The sequence below is a fragment of the Scomber japonicus genome, chromosome 18 (assembly GCF_027409825.1).
Source record: "Scomber japonicus isolate fScoJap1 chromosome 18, fScoJap1.pri, whole genome shotgun sequence".
NCBI lineage: Eukaryota > Metazoa > Chordata > Actinopteri > Scombriformes > Scombridae > Scomber > Scomber japonicus.
This window is the reverse complement of record NC_070595.1, coordinates 9,481,562-9,505,237: the sequence shown is the minus strand read 5'-3', so window position 1 is coordinate 9,505,237 and position 23,676 is coordinate 9,481,562. Positions and strand designations below refer to the sequence as shown.

The 23,676-nt window shown below is 43.2% G+C and overlaps 1 protein-coding gene across 1 annotated transcript in view; it reads left to right on the top strand.

Annotated features, from left to right (window-relative positions):
- Nucleotides 1-23,676, top strand: part of LOC128379475 (RNA binding protein fox-1 homolog 2-like) — a 44,178-nt gene that overhangs the window by 16,428 nt on the left and 4,074 nt on the right. The window contains exons 3-10 of the mRNA XM_053339102.1: nucleotides 8,702-8,905; nucleotides 9,073-9,246; nucleotides 9,751-9,804; nucleotides 10,073-10,165; nucleotides 18,493-18,580; nucleotides 19,918-19,974; nucleotides 20,327-20,474; nucleotides 21,638-21,680. Of these exons, the coding sequence (XP_053195077.1) occupies nucleotides 8,702-8,905; nucleotides 9,073-9,246; nucleotides 9,751-9,804; nucleotides 10,073-10,165; nucleotides 18,493-18,580; nucleotides 19,918-19,974; nucleotides 20,327-20,474; nucleotides 21,638-21,680 (861 nt within the window). The remainder of the gene's footprint in view (nucleotides 1-8,701; nucleotides 8,906-9,072; nucleotides 9,247-9,750; nucleotides 9,805-10,072; nucleotides 10,166-18,492; nucleotides 18,581-19,917; nucleotides 19,975-20,326; nucleotides 20,475-21,637; nucleotides 21,681-23,676) is intronic.

The window sequence follows — 23,676 nt, the reverse complement described above, 5'->3', positions numbered from 1 at the left end:
TACTAGTACAATAAATCAATACACTGCTGTCGTCACTACCTTCATTTGACCCATTCATAGCCTAACATGTGTACTACTTAAAGACATATGAGCACTTTTAATAACAGTAGTAGTGTTACCCATAGGTTGAGTGGTTCAGGGTGGCCAGTTGGGGTTTAGGGGGTGGGGAGGGGGGGTTGAGAACCTACAGCATATATTAATTGACACACTGTAGCTTGTACTGTACATTTACTGCCATTGTTTTCTCTCTTACTGTCACTCAACCGCACACACACACACATAAATTACACACTGCCCTAGCTAACAGTACTTTTCACGTAGCTGTCCTTTGAAGAATGAGCAGCAGGAGATATCTGGGATTTGACGCCCAAGTCAATGACTCAAAACAATCCCACGATAACGCGGGGTGTTATCACGCTCACGCAGCGCGCAAGTGAAAATCATTAGTGGCCCTTTGATATTGATGATCGTGCGAAACGTTAGCAGCGGGGCTCATAATTCTGCAGTGGCGCACCGCCGCTGCTGCAGAGTGAATATTGGAGAAACACTACTGCAGTGTTTATATTGAAGATTCAGCAGGTTCAACTGGAGTAGGTTTGTTGAATATTTTTCTTTATTTGGTTAACATCTGCAAAGTGCCAACAGCTGACATCGCTGAAGAAGAGACAGTATGGGTGAGGGGCTACAAGTCAAAACCAGTATTTATTGTTATATAGCCTACAGTCACCTGTTTACACCAAAGCTAAGCAGTAAGTAGTGGTCGGGATCATGTGCATTGACCATAAGTTAGCCATAGATGCAGATCTATACTGCAGTATACTGTGTATGTAAGATAATATAGTGATGCACATAAGCGTCTGCTGCGGTGGAACTTCCCCCAAAAGTCTCTTAAATCTCAGTTACACTCTCTTTTACACACCAGCTTTCTTTTTCTCAATATTTTTCCGTTCCTTGTGTGTTTTTCCTTCTTCACTCCTCTCTTCCCCCTCCTCTGTTTTGTTCCCCCCGCAGGCTAGAGCAGCTGTAAGCTAAACACATTATTCTTCTTCAAAGAGAATGACGCCGAATGCTTGATGGAGGTAGTAACTAGAAGGGTGTCAGGGCAGGGGTGGGGGCTGGGGGGGTGGTTCCATGTGGGAATGCACTTTAAAGGTGACACAGCAACAGTCGCCATGTCCTCTGTAAAATTTATGGTACTGCTCTCTATTTTGGGTGACGGGTCTCTGTAGCATTGACTTTGGCAGGCTTACTTGATGTCACCATGAAAGTTATTTTAATGGTTTATATTTTACAGTCAGTAAGTAAGGGCACGCTGGACAGTGTTGCATGCATGACAACATAATATAAATTCAGTTATTGACAAGTCCATAAAAGCACAAAAGCTGATTTTTATTTATTTTTTTAAGTCAATAAACGACACAGTTGATTTCTGGCTACATTAGCATTCTTAACTCACAACAGTCCTATAAACACTGCACACCTGCCACAGTTTACAGAACTGTCATGAGTCAGGAAGTCTCAGGATCTCCAGGTGGCTAGCTGGCTCCGTCGATCCCCAAAAGGACAGACTGGAAGAAAAAAAAACAAAAAAAACAATTCCTCACACTGATCAGCACTCTTTGTTTGGGTTTGTTGACGTGGCATTGTCTGTCTGGAGAGGTAAAACCGTGAGCTTGGACCGATCAGCGCACGGATTCTACTTTGTTCAGTCAGTTGCTAACACTGGCCCGACCAGCTGTCTCTAGATATCAGGCTGATGTCAACAAACACATGCAGCAGCAGATGAATTAGTGAACAGACTCCGCTACTCTGTCTGTGTTCAAACTAGTTATTATACTGGATATCCGTAATCCACTTTAACATCAGGTACAGACAGTCCATAGCTGTGTAGTGGAACAGCCTGTTATTTTAAATATGTATAACAATGACAATCTGGCAAGTGGTGGAGGTCTTTTATTATTCTTGTCCAGCAACAGAGCATTGAGCATGTCATTATTCTTATTCTTACACAGTTTAAAAATATCAGTTTAACTCGCTGTGTGAAAACATCTGTACCTCTCTGTGTTTATTTGGAGATGTGCAGAGGTGTTGCATCATCCTTCCAACATACCTGCTCAGCGTGACCAAATCTGGCAACTCGAGGGGGGGTGGTAGTCTTCCCATTCATGTGAAAGTGGGTACTGCGCTTACGCTGTGGGAGTGACAAAACACAGTGGCTGTCTGGCAAGAAGTTGATGCATAATCAACCTTTGCTGAACTTGGCCAATCACGTGAGCCGGCGGTTGGACCAGAAGACGGTCTCTGTGTGTCACATCTGTTTGCGGGAGAGAAGCTGAACACATAAGAGAAACTGACAGAATTGTGCAACCGCACTATGAAAACACACTGACAGGTTTATGTGTGTTTTGCTGTGTCAGGGTATGCATGCATTTCAAGTTAACTGCACATTTAGCCTTGTTCAGCATAACTATCCTGCTGGGTTACGGGCATTCCCTTGTGTTGCACATCTCACTTTAGAGAGCGACAGATAATGTCAAGGAGGTTACATCCACCACCCGTCTCCAAACAATATAACCCACTCTAAGCAGATTTAGCAGTAAACCAAAGTGCTGAGCGTGCGATATTGGTGTCCTAACGCACTGTTTGACACTGCTCAACCTCAGGGTTAACTGCTCTCCCACTGCCCATATAGGCATGATGATATTGTCCAACACTAATGCAGCTCCTAACTGCCTCTGCCCCAGGCTGTATGCAGCTGGTCGAGGTGTGAAAACAGTCTGCACATCGCCTCACACCATAGCTCTCATACATACATACACATACACAAAGAAGCACATTGCAAGTGATGCGATGCACAGATACGGTGCAGCAGAGCTCTAAATGTATGCAGTATCTCCTAGGTTACCTGCCGCCTGCATGATAAACAGCAGTGTACCCCAGCTTAGACTGCACAAGTAAGTCAGTGCTGCTGAGTTTTTATACTTCCATGCCGGCGACAGCAATGGCAGGAGTCACTGTTTTTTCAGCTTGTCCGTTCGTCAAATTTTTGCAAACCCCTTGAGGGAATTTCTTAGAATTTAGCACAAACATCGACTTGGACTCTGTAATGAACTTATTAGATTTTGGTGGTCAAATGTCAAGATCACTATAACCTCACAAAACATGTTTTTGCCACATATTCATCCTCTGATTATGACAAAGTTTCATACAAATGTCAAATAGGATAAAATGATGAGGTCAGATTCACCTTGATATCATAATATTCTTACAAAAATACTTTTTCTGGCAAATATAATATAATAACATAACTCAGGAGCAGATGGAGAGATTGTGACCATATTTTACATTTTGGTCAGATACTGTTTGGTGACACTAATCCTGGGTGCCACCTTGAAACTGTGGCAATCCTATTAAATTCCTTCAAAGTCTTCACTACAAATATTACACAAGTCACAAGACTGACGCGGATATAAATTTGAGCTTGACCGGTTTGCGGAAGCATTCAACCACGAGACAGTATTTCCAGTTTCATTTCAACTTTCTCTGCCGCCAATGTACAAATTCTCCATCTCGCTGCATCCATTCAGAATTAGCAATGTGAGATTTTTGAAGTGGCGGCCCAGGAAACATATCAATACATACAGATGCTGCACTGGCTCGTTTTGCAGATTGTCATTCATCCTTGTGGTCTGTAGTATCAATGTGATGGATTCTTGGCGGTTTCAGAATAAAAGCTCTTTGTACTCTAATTTTGTAGTAAATCAAGACCGATTGAAGTTAAAGGAAATCTCATGAGTGTTAATGTCTGTCAGCGATGATATAAGAGCGACAGACAAAACATAGTCAAGAAATAATAATCATGATTTGGGAGCTAGTGAGTACATCGGTGCTACAGATGCAGTCATACCTCTGACTCATCAAACATTACGCATCATTTATCAGGAAGACCAGACAGAGGTTCAGTGTGTTTGGACTAAGTTCCTTTTGTAGAAACATATAAATATCATAGTGGAGCCGCGAGGATTTACCCATCAACAGATAATTAATCAGCAACTGTTTGATTACCAAATAATTGTTTTAGTGAAGGGGGGAAAAACTCCAACATGTTTGGCTCCAGCTTCTCAAATTAGAGGATTTGATGCTTTTTTTTATTTGGTCATCTGTGAAAGTAAATTGTATATTTAAGTTATGTTTGTTAGTTGTTGGACAAAAGAAGACATTTCAAGATGTCTCCTTTTGGGGGGTGTAGGAAATTATGACATTTTTAAACTGCATTTTTATTCTGCAGATAATTGAAATGATAAAATCCTACATTGATGTCACTTTATTGTCAATTCTAACTATATGTAGCCTACAGGATATATAGTGGATTGAAATTGTGTTTCTCTCTGACCCACAGTGAGGTAGACAACAATGAAACAACAAAAGTAAAAAACACATTAAAAAGAAACCACCACACATAAAACTGTATTTATTAGTATATATTTTGTAGTAGTAGTAGTAGTGTTGTAGTAGGTTTTTTTTTATTTGATTGAAAGTGTTAAGTTCCTATTTAAAATCAATTTTTAAGTTTTAGCCCGCTTCCATTATCGTCAACTATAACAGCCTCTGTCTTTATGCATAATTGCAGCTTTCTTTTAGAGTACCCACTCAGGACTAAGCTTCTACTTCTTCCCCTTCTCTCTCTCTCTGCCCTGTCGCTCTCTATCAGCCTCGCCCGCTCGCTTGCTTCTTTTAGTTATTATGATACAAACCAAATTACTTGTGAATGCTCCACCCATTATTTGTTTTAATTTGAATTATTTAATTTCATCCAGAACAGGTTTTGCTTTGCTTGCGGTGAATCAAAAGAAACAAAAAACTGAAACCGGCATGAGTTAAACAGGGGGTGGGGGGGGAAAACAAATATTTTGAGGCCGTCTCATCCTGCCCAAGGTGAGTGTGAAAGTAAAGAGCTGTCAGTGTGATTATGATAATGACGCCGCTGCTGACGCTGATCCGAACGGTCAAAAACAGACGAGCCGCGTGTCACAGATCTCAGCAGTCACAGAGCTGCTGACACTGACAGACAGCATCGTGGGATCCCCGTAGTTTAAATGAATTCAAGCCTATTATAAGATCCCATGATGTTAAATGATGACACATTTATTTGTTACTGAAAGGAAAAGCTTTTATTTTGTTAAATCGTGGCTGTCACTAGTATAGGATTGTGTACTAGATAGAGCTTCTGCTGCGTTCTCTGCAAAGTAATTATTCTTGCCACATAAACATCCACGTGTCCTCTGAGCCAGTGAACTACTGATGCACCTCTAAGGGACGATCTTAGCCTAATCTGATTGGCAGGAAGGAGACACAGAATGCCGTATAAGGAGATGGGCAGCGGCCTACGCTTTTGACGGACATCACAGCGCAGCAGAGGTTTTTGAGCGGCTTGAGGGGCGGGTGTCGGTGGTTTTAAAGAGGGGGGGGGAATTCTCCCTCTGGCTTTCATCAAGCGTGGCAGGCAAGAACGAATAGGGAAGGGGAAAAAGGAGGGGGGGGGGGGGTTGAGTGAACGGAGGCATACTTCTCCAACCACTGGAAAAGAAAAGAGACGGATTGCAGAGGGAGAAGAAGCTGTAAAGAGTATTTTTTTCAGCCCAGGCAACTTTGCATGACAGCAGATAGTTCCTATAGACAAACTGGCTCATGAGTTTGTGTGATTGATGAGTAAAACTTAAACGGGGGGGGAGGTTGGTGGCGGAGGGGGGGAGTTCAGTAGCATCACCACTTGGTCGCTGAGCCTGTGTTTCTGTGGATGGTGTGTGTATGCGCTTCACTTTTGGGGCTGGGTTAGGCTAAAAGTCAGCAGACACAGACGCACGCTTGAAAGGTTTTTGGTTTTTTTTTGCCGTGACAAAAAAAAAAGGGCTTCTTCTCCCCCTTCATCTCCTCCGTGTGTGGAAAAACATATGGTGTCTCAGGTAACACGACCGGGCTTCTGCTGTGCGCGTGCATGTATGTTTGTGTTAGTGTGTGAGCATGCATGAGGGGAGAGTGAAACAGCATGGATGAATAGGTCCAACTCCAGATGGTCCTTTTTTTTTTTTGCTATTTGTAATATTAGAAAACATGTCTGTTGATACCTGATCTGCTCTGTTGTCAGCTTTGCTCAGATTGCCTTTCACTTTTTGTATGTGTGTGTATGTGTGTTTCATGGATTCAGTCTATTCTGCATCTTATCTCACAATGTCAAAACTCAGTGTGGAAAGATTTCTGTTGAGACCAGACACAACGCTAATAGACTGTGTCATTATTTCCCATAATCCCCTTTCCTGTTGAGCCCCCCTCCCCCCCTTTTCTTTTTCCATTATTTCTTTTTTTCCTTGCCCTCTCATATTTGACTATATGATGCTGCCATATAGGGCAGTGCTGCTCCTCAGTCAGCGGGTCAGGAATCCCAGCGTGTCTGTGTGTGTGTGTGTACTGTTTTCACTTCTGATCTTAATCCACTGCCTGCTGTCATCCGCCTGTCTGATTATTAGCTCATCCATAATTTATTTTCTTTTTGTACTTTGTCGGCTAAATCATCACAAACACCCAAAATAAATATGATTATTATAACACCTTCAAATACCTCTTCAGGTTTAGTGTTTTGATGTGAAGCTTTGTGTAATGATATCCAGACTAAGCTCAGTGTTGCTTTATTCAGTCGACATCACTTCTGACTGTGCTTTGATAAACAATGAGCTGCTTCTTTGTTGCCCTGAAGAAGAAATCGTCTCTGGAAAACATTAGATGATCAGAGTTTTATCATATGACAAGCCTGCAAAAGAGATATCTCAGTTCTAGGAGACCCACTTACTGACCAGCTCTCACTCTGTCAGATATTAAAAGCTAAAAAACCTAAAAATCTCAAACCATTCCTGTATTCCTGTGAAAGCATAATAAGATCTCTGTTTAAACATCATTTTTAACCTTCTTTTGTCACTCTTTTTTTTAACACCTCTGCTGAGCATTTTTGGGGTGTGTGAATCATCCCTGGGCCGGGATATGCCTATAGGACACACCCTTTAGTGGCTGAGTACAAGCTACTGCATGTTTATGGGCTCACATGCCCTAACAAGCATACTCAGGCTTTGATATAACCTACTCAGTGTAGACTAAAACCTAACCAATGAATTTTAATGGCTCCTCGTCTCAAGGTTTTTTTGTGCTGCTTCCATTTTTATCACTAGGTGACGGAAACCATAGCAGATGGTAAAACAATTCACACATTCTTTCCTACCATACATTCAGCCTGAACCACAGCGAGAGTGGCATGAGAGAGGACGAGTCTGTTTTTGGATTACACAGCCATCTCTGATGCCTCCTCTGTCTTTTGGGCTCAGGCTCCAGAAGCCGTCTGTCTTACAGATGGGCCTTCTAGCCTCAGCTGGCTGTTAGCAGCCAGCAACGGCCATCACTGCAGGAGAACAGTGAGCAGTTAGGCTATAGGATTAGAGAAAGAGAGAGAGAGAGAAAGAGGGAGGCAGAGCTCATTTGCTTTGCGGCAACGCATCTTAGTTACTCTGCCTAATTAAAAAGGCTGTCTGGAGACTGGGTGTCTCTAGGCGTCACCCAGCCCAGATCCAGCCCACGGCAGAGAGCAGACCAGTGGTTAACGGTGGTGGATGCTGTGTGTCATCCTGCTTGGCCTGGTGTGGAAGAAGCAGCAGCCTTGACCCTCCCACACACACACACACACATACCCACCCACCCACACCCACTGACCTCCTTTCTCTTTCAGCTTATCCACTCATCCTCCATCTCCTAGTCCATCCACTCACCCTTTCTTTCGCTCTCTCTCTCTCTCTCTCTCTCTCTCTCTCTCTCTCTCTCTCTCTCTCTCTCTCTCTCTGTCTCTCTCTCTGTCTCTCTCTGTCTCTCTCTGTCTCTGTCTCTGTCTCTCTCTGTCTCTCTCTATTGCTTTACTGTAAATGGATTTTGTGAAACTTAGTCCAAGATGTCCTTCAGTGTGTGAAATGATTGAAGCGGTAATATTGCAGAGTCACTACACACACACACACACACACACATACACACACACACACATACAAGATAAGGAGTATGGGCTGGGGCAGCAGCACAGCTATAAAGAATCTGTAGATGATACTTGTGCTGATACAGTTGTAACAGTGCAGAGAGGAGGGGGGGGGGGGGGGACCTGAGGCAACAACTTTCCCAGCTGATCCACAGTGAATCTGAATTATAAATGGCTTCTAAACGAAATCCAAGAAAACAAAAAACAAAATCCAGGAACAAGCATTCGCACAATGCATCATGGTTATCATGTCACAGTTGGCGTTTATCTTTCCGTCCGTCCATCCATCCATCCCATAAGCATCTTCATATCTAAAACCGCGTATCGAATTTTCTGACTCTTAATAATGGATGTGTTTGCTGTAAATATTTCATGGTCGGCTGACTGAAAACACATGCCTGTCAGAGATATGGAGGTAGAGGGAGGAGGAGGAGGGAGGGGGGGTGTGGCAGAGAGGGAATAGGAGAGTGGCTGAGTGCTGAAGGAGAGAGAGAGAAAGAGAGAGAGAGGCATGATTTTAACCCTTTCATTCTGCCTTCCATCATGACGCCACTGCGAGAGGCTCACTGAGTATGTATGCTAAGCTGTCTCCTCTTCTTTCCTCTTCTCGCCCCTCCCCTCCCTTCCCCGCTCCCGCAGGGCTCTCAGGATTCAACAGGAGGACAGGAGGGCTTGGTGGCCCCACCCTTTACAACGTTCCCCCCTCCGCCCCCTCCTCAAAACGGACTACCGGGGACGGATTTCGTCCCCGGGGCCATGTTCGGTGCTGGGGGCCAAGGTACAGCAGAGGTAGGGGCCGGCGCTAACGGAGCCACCACTGCTACCAGCAACAACAACAACAATGTAAGCACTTGTGTGTGTGTGTGGTGATAAATGATACCTTTTTAATGGTAGTTTAATTATGGGGATGTTGAGTCATTTTACACCTTTTTTTTTTTGGTCACAATATTATTTAAGTTGTAATAATATATGTGGAATGAGTTGTCTTCTTTCCTCTCTGATCTCCACAGGGAAAGACAGAGGAAACGTCCCAGGGCGAGGCGGGTGTACAGTGCGGTACAGTAGTGGTTGGACCAGGGGGCTCCCCGGGAGAGTCCGCAGAAGCCAAAGGGACCCCCAAACGCCTCCACGTCTCGAACATCCCCTTCCGCTTCCGGGACCCAGATCTCAGGCAGATGTTTGGGGTAAGAGGTTTTTTGGGGAATGTTGCCGGAGGGGGGCCCTCATTTTTAAACAGGATCAATAAATCAGTCTAGACACCCCCGGGTGCTCCACAGAGAGAGAGGGCGGGGGGGGGCAGCTCACCAGGGTGTGGGGTGTTAGAGGCAGACAAAAAAAATCCACAAAGGGAAAAACACTCATGGGTGTTCTCTTAGTGCTTGAAGGGGGGGGAGGGGGGGCAGTTGGGTATGTGTGTCAGTGTGTTAGCATGGGTGACGAAATGAGAGGAGGGAAAAAAATGGGGGACAGAGCAGAGTTCAAGGCAAAGGGACAGACAGACACCTACTGGGAAAGTTGTCTTTTGTATAATAGCGACCCCTAGTGCAAAGCAGCTGCACTTCAACATCAGGAGCTTTTCATTTTTTACAGTGACGCCGAGCCAAGAATAACTCAAAGATGTTACGTAACCCATTTGCTTTCTTTGCTTTTCCGTGTTATCTAATTTCTCTCCTCATGTTTATTTTCAGCAATTCGGGAAGATTCTGGATGTAGAGATTATTTTCAATGAGAGGGGTTCAAAGGTAAGTGCTATTACTTCTTTTTTTTTTTTTTGACATCCCAAAATGAATTGACAGTCATTCCCACACAGTGTACTTTCCTTATGTAAATGTTATGTGATAATCAGGGGGGAGAAAAAAAAAACATTGTTCTGCAACCACACCATCTATTAAACAAAGTCAGAATGCCCCCCCCCCCCCTCTCATCCTCTCATCCTCTCTCTCCCACAATCCCCTCATGATGTGCCCCTCAATCACCATCAACCTCTTTAACCTCTGCTGTGTACCACAGGGTTTTGGCTTTGTGACATTTGAGACCAGCGCAGACGCAGAGAAAGCCAGGGAAAAGCTCCACGGCACACTGGTGGAAGGTCGTAAGATTGAGGTAATTTTCCTCTCTCTCTCTTTCTCTGTCTCTCTCTTTCTGTCCGTCCTCTCTTCTGTCTTCTTCCTGTGCCTCACATCGTAATTTCTGCTTGATCACTGACTTGCTAGCTAGCTCCTATCCTCCCCTTTTTAGTGATATGCTCTAATGCAGCCCACTGGTATCCCCCCCTCACTCCCTGGTCCTCTGCATATATGCAATATGTGTTTTTATTTTTATTTTTTTAAACGACTTGTTTGCTTTTTTTTTTTTTTTTTTTTTGCCTTTTCTGTGGTGGGAATGTGGGGGGGGTGCAAGAACACTACATAAGGCATGTACTTATTTCCTCTGCAGCATTGTTTTCACATTAAGCTGTTGCCTCTTCACCTTTTCTTTTTCTTTTTTCTTATCTTCCACTGATGTGCAACTAGCAGCCACACTGATATTACAATTTTTATTTATTTATTTATTTTCCTGCAACAAACGGAATGATGTCTGTGTAGTCGGCAACCGGAGGGCACGAGAGGAACGCAGCGAAAAAAGGATGATGCATGGCAGATTGCTGTCAGATGCTCTTTATTTTTCCTTCCCTAGCGTAGAAAATCCTTCTTGTGTTCCTCTCTCCCGGGCGCCGCGGCTAAGTGGTTGTGACAAGCTTATGGCTCCTGGTGCAAAACAGTAAGCATGCTGGGAATCACAGCAACACTTGACGCATGTTCACTTTTACGGAAGTCTGGATTCTTTACCAAAGAGCTGTACTGCTTGAGATTTTAATGTAAAGTCAATGTGCGTCCAGGTTTATTTGTTTGGTTTGATTTGATTGGGTATTGTGTTTGTTTTTAACTGAAGCATGTGCTGATTTGATTTTATTATTATTTTTAATCTGGGTTTTTTTAAATCAGCCGGTTGTCCATTTTTTGGATCTCTTGACCACTGTAAGCCAGGAATATCTGCATGGGCTTACTGTGGTGATTTCCTTGTTGTGTGTGCGGGCGTGTGTGTGTATGTTTGTGTGTATGTGTGGGTGGCGGGTGTGTGTGAGAGTCAGTTCCTGCATGATGGATGAGGCTGGCTGGTTTTATTTTTTATTTTTTTTAAAGTTCTGTACTCTCAGTTCACCTGCAGTGTGGTGAGGAATGAAAGCAAGCCACCTGCATCCACCGGTGCAACATAACTCTCTACCACCATCACCGCCACCACAACCACCTCCACCTTCAGTCAATCAGCAAGCTGAATGGATACTGATGGAGCCAATTTAACCTGCATCAGTCAACGACCCCCGTGTCGTCCCCCAGCATTGCTTTTTTTTAACCCAACCCCCCCCCCTAAAAGTCTCCTGCATGACGTCGGCCACTTTTTGTATTAATCAGCTAGCCGTTTTGTCTGTTTTTTGTTTGTTATTTCAGTCGTCACTCTCTCTGCATGTACTCGAGTAGCGGTGTCAAGGGCGGGGGCTGTGGCGAGTCATGTGTCAGCCGCATGGTGGGCCGGCAGCAGGAGTCTGCGGAGTGTTTCTCTTTTTCTGTCTGTTTATGGTGCATGGGCCTGAAGAGACAAACGGCTGGCGCAGGACGAATCACGGATCGGTGTTTACACATTCTTTTGACTGAGGAAAAAGGGCCGGACATTTCTATTTGAGGCAATGCTCTCTGGCAGTTCTCCTGTCTCGCAGATGTCGCCGCAGTAACTCTCACTTTAATTGGTCATACCATTTCAGAGTTCGTCGAACTCCCGTTTTCAGAAATGAAGACGGCAAAAAAAAAACCTAACTAACCATGTGTTTTATAATTCAGAAACTCTGAAATATAAGGCCTACTTTTTTTCTAATGGTTATGTATTGTTAAATATTTATCGTGTGTGACTGCAGTTCACCGCTCTCCACTGGCATGAGTTTAGTTGACTTTAGTAGCTTAAGTGTGCATGGTTTAGTCGTTTGATGCGGAAGCCTTAACTGAGACCACCGTGCTGCAGATAGCTGGATGTGTTTTTTTTTTCCTTGCATGTTTTATTCTGTGCAGCTGTTTTTGTTAAATAAGTTCTGGTGATGGGACTGTTAACTTCCTTTACTGTTGGATTTAGCATGAAATCAGCGCCTCCATAGTCTTGTTTGCGCTCATTGCAAAGTAGGGCTTGAATAGCTGAATTCTTAGTTTCCCGAATGATTTTTTTGACTGATCTCTAAAGGTATGCTGTACCTGAATCTAGTGCTGTCTTTTCTTATTGTTGGTGCATGCCAATGGGAGTTAGTCAGTAGTTCTACTCATAGCTTAGCTGCCCATAGTGTGCATGTATGTAGCTTTATATGAAACAGAAAGACAATTGTTGTGTTTAAAGTTCCACTGTACCTCTCTTTGTCTGGAATAAAACTCTGCGCTTTGAAGAAGTCAGTTTCCTGTGCACTTCCAATGTATCCATGTAAGTGGCCCAACTCCAATTCACTTTGTCTCTACCTGCTTCTCTGTGAACTCATCTCACCACCATTCATTCTATATATAGACTACAGAGCCTATATATAGCTATGACTGTGTGTATCTTTTAAGTATGCACTCACAAATATACACACCTCAGCGCATCTCCACCCCCCCCCCCCTCCCCATCCCACGGCTGTGTCTGTGACTGTTCGTGCGACCTAATGTAAAAAGTTTAAGCAGTCTGAAAACCCCTTCAGACCATTTAGTCACATATGTGATGTCGCATATTTAATTCTCACACTATGCTACAGATACTGGCTGTTAATGAGAGTGGAATAGGGTCTCTGCATGGTCTCTTCAGAAATCCTGAAGGTAAAAGTGATTGGGTGGTAATACAGTGTCCTTTTTTTCCCAGGGAACACAATGTGAATATGTTTTGACTCTCCACTGCAGTAAATATGCAAAACATAAACATGTATGAGGACTGGTAGCCAGACTGTTATGGTTAAGTTTATATCTGTACTAAAGAATCTGAAAGTTTACCTACATTAATTTAACATAAAGCTTTTGTGTGTGTGTATGTGTGTATGCAGCCACAGTAGAGGACGCACAGACAGGTAGCAGAGACCATGCCGAACCCTTTCCACTCCCGTTCACTAACCTCCGCTCTAAGGTGTTGTGTGTCTGTGCCTTTGGGCCCGGAGCGTTCTGGAAAGTGACGGCTCCTCTGCAGCGCAGAGTTTTAGTCAGACGTTCGAAACACAACAGCAGAGAATAGCCGAGGTGTGTGTGTGTGTTGTCACAAGCGGTGACGCTCTGCATGCTTTGATTCTCATCAAGGTCGGGGCAGCTAGTGAGAAAACAGATCATCATTGCATGGTTGTGTGCGCACGGCAAAAAAAAGGATGAGAAGAAGAAGAAGAAGGAATTGCGTCTGCAGTCATGCAAACTCGACCGCGCACGCCTGACGAGACAGTGTTGCCACGGCGACACACACACTCCTCGACAGGACACAGTCGGCCTTCAGCTCACTTGGGCCCGAGCGTTATAGCAGCCATTCCTATTAACATGATCATTACTGAGGATTGAATCAGTAGTTTTATTTCTATTTAGAAGAAGTCAGAGCTTGATTGTGAGTTGTTGGATTGGTGACGGCCCTGAGGTGAAGGCTTACCAGCTCCTCATGTCCCATTAACCCCCCACCCCCCACCCCCACCCTCCAAACGCCCCAGCTTTAGATATGACCCGCCCTGTTCTGTTACTGAAACTTTCTGTTACTGCATGACCCCCCCACCCCACCCACCCACCCACCCAAGAAAAGATCAACAAATGAAAACGTGCGAGTATCCATGTGTGTGTTTGCTTTGTACACGAGTGAAAAAAAATAAATGTAGAGATGGTTGAAAAGAAAAGGGGAAAGAGAGTTTGCACTTTGCCCTTTCCAACCCTCTGTCTGTCTGTCTGTCTGTCTGTCTGTCTTTCTTTCTTTCTATCTTTCTGTGTCGACTTCATTCTTTCTCGTCCTTTTACCAACTCCCCCCACTTCTTCATTCTCTCGTTGCCAGTCAAGTTTGTCTTCTTCTGTCATTTTGTGTTGAATTTGAAATGAAACAGCAGTTGTTTTTCTAACTCTTACTACTTTTTTTTTTTTTCCATTACTTCTCGACTGCCTTGTTGTGTTTCCATTTTTTGTAATCATCGAGTTTGTTTCGTCTTACTTTCATTGTTTGACTATTGCACAACCCTTTCGGTATATGTTCTTTTTGTGGTGACTGGTTAAAAACTTGGAAATTATAGCCCGATTTTTTCCAAAAACACACTCTTCCCTTGTGGCCTAACTTTAACCCACACCAGAATGAGTCCTCTCTCTTCTCTCTCCCTCTCTCTCTTTCTCTCTCTCTCTCTCTTTTGCAACATCTAACCAAAAATACCTCCACTTATCCTTTTGACTGTAATACAGCCAGACAGCGTTAAACCAACCTTTTTGCTATTCTGCTCTTATGACGGAGGGCTGGTGTGCATTTTGTTATCTGCTCTTCTGACTTTTTCCTTTTGGAGGTGTTCCAGTCCTTCACTACTGCATTCATTAGGCTAGCGTTTTTTTGGGGTTAAGGCAAGGTTGCCCCCATATCTCCATTCTCCTTGTACCACATCTTTTTTTTTTTTTTTTTTTTTTTTTGTCCTTCTAGAGCACCGAATACTTTCCTGTCACCGGTCTTGATTGTTGTAATGATGCTCCGAGCTCTGTTTAAAACACCCGAGAGCTCGCATCCTCTCTCTTTCTCTCTCTCTTTCTCATCTTCCTTTCCTTCTTTTCACTTTCTCATATTCTGTCCTGAGCTGTAACACTGCTGCTGTCAGGTTTATTTAATTTCGGGGAAAGAAGAAGAAGAAGAAGAAGAAAAAGAAGGGGGGGGAAACATTTAGGTTTCTTTTGTTTACTAGGATTATTTGTTCCTTTATTTATTATATTTTTTTTTCTGTTTCCCTGACGACTTCTTTGTGTTGTTGTCAGTCTCCACGGTAACCACTCGCTGTTTCTACGGCAACGGTAAGTTGTGTACAAACATCTATCACTGAACTGATCCCCCCCTCCCCTCCCCAACCCCCCTGAAATGGGCATTAAGTACCATATACTGTATTATGTACAGTATATTGTGAAGCTGTAATATATATATATATATATATTAGTCTTTGTATTCAATATTGACCAAATGAGACAGACGCATCACACACAGACAGGCGGACACAGCATCCTCGGAACAGATTGGATCTTGTAACAGTAATATTTTGTCCCCCCCTCCCCTCCTCATGCCCGCGCCTATCCCCCACCCCACTCCCCTTCCCCACCCTCTTCCACCCCCACCATGTCATTAACACCTCACTGGGAATGACCGAATGTAATCACCCTCCTCTATGCAATGACACGGCTATCCACAAATCCATCTGATTAATTCTCCATTGGACTTAATGTATGTAGTACTCATTTTCTTGATTAATAATTAAAAAAAAAAAAAAAAAAAAGATCAACAGAAATGATATGAAGCTTTGCTCCCTTTTACGCTGCCTACGATTTGCTTTGTGAGTGAATGCAGAAACCCCCTCCCAGCCCCAGCCCCCCCTCCCCCCCTCCCTCCCTCCCTCCTCCACCCCTCCTGAGCTGCAGGGCAAATAACTAGCCGCTCTGCTTTTGAATTTTTCTTTATTTTTTTTTTTATTGACCCCCCTTGTCTGCTTTTAGCATAGTTTGTCAAATTGGACATGTTGAATGCGGCCACACATTTAGTGCCAAAAACTGATCAGATGTACATACTAAGACTAACAGTAGCAGGTTTTGTCTTCATTTGCTGTTAAAATGTCAACTTTTTTTTATTAGAGCTCTTTTTAGGAACCAGTGCTGTGTAACCATATGCATCTTTAAACCGATATGGGGTTTACCTTGCTGTTTATTTTTGGGTCTCTTATTATGCTGCCATTTTGTTTTTCCTCTTCTTCTTTTTTTTGGTTTGGTTTTTTCTTGTAGTGGATTGTCTGTGTTATCAGTAGTCGTAGTAGTAGTCGTAGTCATAGTGTACTGGTCTTAGTTTGTGACACACAGTTTCTAATGCCTGGCATAGTGTCTCATGTTCATTTTATTTCTCTCCTTTTTTGGGAATGAGGATTGCTCTCTCTCTCTCACACACACACTCTCTCCCTCTCCCTCTCTCTCTTGCTCTCTCTCTGTTTCTTTCTTTCTCTCTCTCTCTCTCTCTCTGTTCCCTCCATCCTTTGGTGCTCTGTTCCTCAACCCACCACATATAATGAGATTTTCAGGAGAATGGTCACCAAATCTAATTGCTTTATTTGAATGATGCACCTTGGTATATATGTTTTTTGTTTTGTTTTAAACAGTAATTGTTACTTTTTATTTTGTGTGTTGCTCATGTAAAACTTTCTCCCTTTTTTTCTCTTTTTCTCTTCTCATTCCATCTTTATGTTCTACCGTTTTTTGTACATGGACTGGCTCTGTCTCTTTACTTCTCACCTGCATCCCTTCCTCTTAACTTATCTCGTCCCATCTTTGTCTCTTATGTGTTTGATGTGGGAGTGCTGCGATTGTTTTGATTGGTCTCTATGCTGCATCCGACGCTTGCTGATTGGCTGAATTTTTTACTTTTTTTCGGTTTGTTACTCACTCTTGGTCATGTGATGCGCCCATATTTGGCTGCGTGTAATTTCTGTGTTATATGATTATTAATTTTGTCAAACAAATGTTTTTGCACCCCCTCTTTCTCTCCCTCTCCTTTTTTTGTTTTTTGTTTTCTTTTTGAATATTTCTTTTTAGGTATGTAAACCCCACAAGTTTGGTTTCATATGGAAATGTGACTTGATTTTGTCCGGGTCTGTTGTTCAGGCTGGATTGGGAGGGCAAAAGTGGGATGAGAAAGGCTGAAGGTTTTTTTATCATTAACACCTTGAGATTTGCCTTCCATATTGGTCTCTGTTGATTTGCATGTCTTCCTGTCAACCCAATTTCATGATTTAATTACGCATGACACAAACACAGGTGTACTGTACACACACACACACACACACACACATGCGACTGCCCACCATAGCATTAGCAGAGGCTAAACCCTTCATTATATTCAGCTGTTACTTTTACTATAAACCTTTTCACAAATCTGAACATAACTTCACAGTGATACAAAAAATTGGCATTAATATGATTCATTAACTCGATTCATATTTCAAAACGTCTCCACTCAGACAACAGCGGATAGTTGCGTCATATAGCTAGCCAGGCTAGGCTAATTGAATCATTTGCTACTGACCTTGTCATTTGCAATGAGAGAAAAATGAGGTAAACCTCATTTCCATTTGAATGAAGCTCGGCAGATAAAGAACATGACTCAGTGAGTCATGTCCTGAGAGCCAGTGCGAATGGCAGTGTAGGCATTAATGGTCTTCTAAATGGGAGTGCAGCGTGTGTGCGCACACAAGCACCCTCATTCCTCAGTCTCTCTCCTTGTCACACACGCACCCACACTCTCCCCTCATCTAGCCAAAAGGTCATTCATCTTTAGCTTGCCACACAGTCAGATGTAGAGCTTCAAATGCACACTCGGACAGTATGGGTTATTACAGAGAGCTACCATCTTCTTCTCTTAAAGCCCATCAAAGGAAGATGAGGATAGATCAAGGGACCGGAGTGTGAGCCTTTGAAGCTCAGAGAGGAGATTATCAGCCATCTTGGATTGAAAGGGCCTAAGCATTAGACTGTAATGTCAGCAAGCACACATACACCTTTAAAATTAAATAAAAAATCCACACTACATTCACCTGTGCATGCCAAAAATGACCAAAAAAAAGTTCTTGTGCTGTCCCCCGACCCCCACCTCTCTATGTAGTCACAGCAGTAATATAACCAATTTCACCCATGGCAGCCCTTATATCTCTCTCTCTCCACACAATGAATCACCAAATCTCTACTGGGCAACTCGCTTTTAATTGCATGATGACTCAAAATCCCCCACCCACTGCTGCACACAAAGATGGCCATTTGTGTGCCTTGAAACAATAAAAAGCAAGATTATGTTACACACTAATGACATAGGGCATGCATTTCAGAATGGTTGGAGGAAGTGTAAACTACATGTTGACACAAGTAAGTGGGCCATAACTCTAGATGACACCACTATTCTCCTTTTTAATGAAGCAGTAACAGTATATCTACACAGAAAATCCTATTATTAACCTCAGATATGCTCCAATTTGTACAAAAAATGGAGGCAAGCATAATACCTGCACACAACAGCAGACAGTTTAAACGTAGTTACACACACACAAACACACACACACACACATCAGCCTTGGTCTTAGGTCTGTGTGCTGCTTTAATTTTCCTCTGTTGAATTGTCGTGTCTGTTTTTTGACTGCGTGTCCTTCCATCCTCAGGTGAATAACGCCACTGCCAGGGTGATGACTAACAAGAAAATGGTCAGCCCCTACCCTAACGGAGAGGCTCTCAGCACACTGCCTTATGGTAACAGCCCCACTGACACACACACACACACACACACACACACACTCACACTCACACACTAACAATGAGCCTAATAATCCAAACAGAATACAGAGTACATACACAGAGACAGGCAGACGTAGGCAGGCAGGGTTAAATACACAGTGCAGCCACACTTTATTGTTTCAAAGACGTCAGTGAACTCATTTCAGCTTAGTTTAGTTTGACTTTTTCTTTTCAGATTAATCCCACAGAGTTGATGAGAGCGAGGTTAACTTATTGCAAAACATAGATAAGAGAATCTGAAAGTCAGGAGAATGTATTCATCCAGTTATTTGTTTGTGCAGCTGAAGCAGTTTATCAGTGAATACATGTTAGGAGTTTAACCTAATAGAATTTCTACATTGTGAATGTAATGCAGTTTATTATGAACTTGAGTGTTGACTTATAAAATAAAATGTACTTTTGTATTGTGCAGGTTCTATACACTTTTGAATGACTTGAAATAATTGTGAGGTGCTTTAAATTGAAAAATAAGTGTGAGTTTAAAAAAATAGTGTGTGTCAAAATTCCTGAATTGTTATGGTAATTTAGTCAGGAGCACATAGATCAGCCCGCATGTTGCTGCAACGTTCCCACAGATATTTAGTGTCAGTAAAGATCTCGCTCCGTGCTCCATTGTGCAGTCAGCAATTAGACCATGATGTTGACCTGCGGTATCCGCTCAGGTCATGCAGCCTACCCACAATTCACCTGTCGTGGCCTCGCTCATTTGCACCATCTATTTGTTAAGCAGCGCCCAGGCCTCCGAGCAGGCAGTGCTGGATCCTGCGTTTGTGGGTGCTTCACCACGCAGTGCTAAGTGTAGCATGTTCAGTCGATTAAGCAGCCACTGCTGTTTGTTTCCATCACAGTTCCTGCTGTAGTTTGGAGTTAGCGTGACACAGTCGGTCAACAGAAGCAGGCATTGCAATCAGTTTTGAAATAAACATTGCTCTGTGGTGCTCAAATATTGTCTGGAATTAGCAGTGGACTGATTCTTTATTTCTCATATAATAAAAATGTTTTTGTTTTTTTTGTTTTTTTCCTTCTTTTGTGAGTTCTTCCCATGTGTGAATTTTAAAAACTACTGTTAAAGCACTTAATGAACCACATGATAGTAATAGTGTGGTGAAGTGTGTGTGTGTGTGTGTGTGTGTGTGTGTGTGTGTGTGTGTGTGTGTGTGTGTGTGTGTGTGTGTGTGTGTGTGTGTGTGTGTGTGTGTGTGTGTGTGTGTGTATAACAACACAGCAGACATGATGCTCTTTGTTAACTGCACCTATTAAACTGCACCTCTCCATCTCTTTGTGACTGTCAGCGGGGTGGAAGTTGAGTCCCATGGTGGGGGCCGTGTATGGACCAGAAATCTACGCAGGTAAGGCTGTTCCCCATCTCCTTCACTCACACAAAAGACAGTCTCCACAGCCTACTTTAAATTTGAGTCACATTCCAATCTTTAATTTATATGAAAGCACTGCTCGCCCAGCATTTCTCCTGACACTTTTATTGATATTAAGCCCTGAAGGCTACAGTTGTATTATTCCCTTCTCTCTTTGCTCTATCTTTTCTCCTCACCTTCTCCCCGGGCCTCCCCTTATTTTTTCCATTCACATTGTCCTAAATTTTCTGCTGTCACCCCATCTTTCTTTCCCCTTCTCCACCTCCTTCCTTACTGTTTTTTATTCTCCCTCCACTCCTTACCTCCACCCTTCCTCCCCCTCCTCCAGTCCCAGGGTTCCCCTACCCTTCAGCAGCAGCAGCAGCCACCACAGCAGCAGCGGCGTTTCGGGGCGCCCATCTCAGGGGCCGAGGCCGGCCCGTCTACAGCGCAGTGCGGGCAGCCGTGCCTCAGCCCGCCATTCCTGCCTACCCTGGGTAAGGAAGATAAACCAAAACCGGTTGTTAGCATTGACACGAGCTCGGTAGCTGCCCCAGATTTATGTGCTTTAAGGTAAAATCGGTAAATCTATTGAGCATCACCTCATCAGCGCTATTTTCAGAGGCATTTTCCAGAGTCTGTTTGACCAGGTCTCTGTTTAATACAGCTGTGCTCATACAGCTCTCATGCTCAAACATTATTCACACTTCACTCTCTTCAGCAGTCCAACTGGCACATTGTCAGTCGGTTCACAAGCTATTCAGTGGAGTACAACACGCTGATAGGATTGCACCCATTGAAGGTTCATTTGAATAAACACACAGATACTGGCATCAGTAGATTTGCATAAACACACACACACACACACATACTAGATTCAGTCATTATGCATAAGCAGTCACCCTGCTCATAGATCTGCTGCACATTCTTCATGTTTACTGCAATGTGTTTTTTTGTCCCCTCGGTATGTGTACTGTGCATGTTGTTGCTGTGCTGTGATGATTGGCTAATGGGGTTGCGACTGCTGGAATATTCAGATCAAAGCAGAATTGATTGCTTAATGGCCTCGTGGCTGCTTACTGTGATGACATTCAAATTAAGCTAAATAAGATTAAATTGGGGGGCTGCAGAAAATCCCCTCTCCATCTCTGCTCCACCGAAGGCTTTAAAAAGCCAATAAAAGCTGCACCTCTCAGACACCATTTCCTCATCAAATGATCTATTAAAGTGGACTTTACTGCCTCCATTCTCTTTGTAGCTGGGGAACAATAGCACTTTATGGTTTCATTTCAGTTCTAGTCAATGAACTTTTATCTGTTTAACCCCACAAGGCCAGAGTTGTCATGCATAGAGGTGCTGGAGGTTTTCGGTTGCAGTTGTGGAGCTTAGATGGAGTTGTATTTTCTCTGCATGCTGCATGGGTGTGAAATAACTACTGTATCTCTTTTTTTCTCTCTCTCTCTCTCTCTCTCCTCTTTTTTGTTCTTTTTGCTGTGTGTTGACCATCATCCACTCTGGTTTTGGGACTGTGCACCACTCCATTTGCACCCCCTCTCTACTACACCACCCTCTCCCCTCCTTCTATCACCTGACCCATTCCCTCCCACTCCTCCTCCTCCTCCTCCTTCTCCTCTCCTATTCGTTTTTCTTCCTCTCTCAGTGTGGTGTATCAGGATGGGTTTTACGGAGCCGCAGACTTATATGTAAGTAAACTCACCTCCCACCCAACACACCCTCTGACCCTCTCCTTCTCACGGCTTTCTCCTGCTCTTCTCCTTTGGGGGTGATTCTGCATGTGCGTCCAGTCGTGCGCTGCACAGAGCTGCCCGCGTAGCAGGTGAATGAGCCCACAACGCAGGGGCACCACTCGTTCCAAATTAACACGAGAACCTTCGTGATCCAAGGGTTGTTATTTTGGCCTGTTGTGGCAAAAACATCCCTCATTATACAACAGCTCTGTTCATAGTAAGTCGAAATTGATTTAAAAATAGAATAAATAGAGCTGTGAAATCTTAATGATAGGACAGAGGGTCTCTAACACACCACTACAAAGGCTGCTCTGTGGGCATATGCGGCTGTGTGCGTCAGTGTGTGAGAGTTTATGTGCGTGTGTGTCTGTGTGTGTGTGTATGTGTGTGCGTGTGTGTGTATCCAGGTTGACAACGGTTGTTTCTGTTCTCTCTATAGACTAGTGTTTCAGGACTCAGTCCTTAGTCCCAGATTGCCTCAGGTAGGGTCAACTCAACACCTAAACCCACAGTGTGCATTGTTTTTACTCTACTACCTGCTCTGATCTTATGAATCATCTTCTGATCTGATCTGGAACATCTTTTAGTTGTTAAAAAAAAAAAATACAAAAAATAAAAATTGACCACTTGCTTTGAATTTTGCTTTATTTTTCTACTAACTCACTGAAATGTGCACTTTTCCGCGATTGTGGGGAAGGGGTTTGTTTGTTTGTTTGTTTGTTTACTAAACTACTAAATCATATTAAGTGTGTTTCCCCCCCCCCCACTAGTTTGTTCAAAAGAGAGCCTGGTCTCCTTTGTGTGAACATAGACATTCATTTGTTGTTTAATTTGTTTTAGTCAGCCAAAACTTTATAAAAAACAACAAAAATGAGCTTTTCTTTTGCATTATTCCTTTAAAATTGAAGGACACTATTTCACAGTCAATGTTAGCCTTTGTTGTGAGATGCTCTCAAGTTAAAACAGAGAACATGGTCTCTTCCTGAATTAACCCCCCCCCCCCTCCACCACCACCACCTCAGGATGATTACTGAAGCATGTGCTGATCAGCTGCTGCATGCAGACATACTGTATTACTGCCCTCCTCTCCCACTTCCTCCACTCACCCAGAAAGCCTTGCTCTCTCCCTAATAATAACCCCATTTTCTTCTCCACCCCTCCTCCGCCTCCACCTCTGTGTATTGCAGGCGTCTGGGAGAATGCCGGGGGGTGTTCTGCTCCGCTCTGTTCTGTTCTGTTCTGTTCTGTCGTGTGCTTTCTTTGCTCTGTTCTGATCAGGTCCAAATGCAGCGGTGTTGTGTTTTTGAAATGAAATGTAATCTGGGGTCATGCATGCAGTCTCAGTGAGAGGAGGTTTTTTTTTTTTTTTTTTTTTTTTTTTTTGAGTGTCAGTATAGGCTTGCGTGGGTGTGTTTGCGTGTGTGACTTTACATTTCCTGTCTACCTTTCTGTTTTCTTTGGTCTGTCTCCTGAAGCCACATGAAAGAATAATAATAATAATAATAATGATAATCCTATTTTTTTTTTGTTCTAAATACATCTCTACTAGTGTCCTTTTGACATATCTGTATATCTGTTACATGAATCCTCTGCTCCGATGAGACAATGAGGTTTCTATACAACCTCCACTGTGTGAACATTTTGTCTTCCACTGTTTTTACCCACCCCCACCTCCCCCTCTCCATAGCAGTAATAATACAATCTAACTCAATCTCAGCAATCCAATTCCTTCTCTCTGTCTCACTGTTAGAGCATCACATCCAACAGCACCCCACCTCCTTCTCTCTCCATACAGAAATACAATATACTGACACACATATTTCATATTTCAGTTGTAAGTCAAGGTATACATATAATACCTGCATGGAATGATACAGTATATATATATCAAGATTTTAAAATTGAAATGTCAGTATGTTGTATCTGTATACCTCCACCTCCTCATTTACAC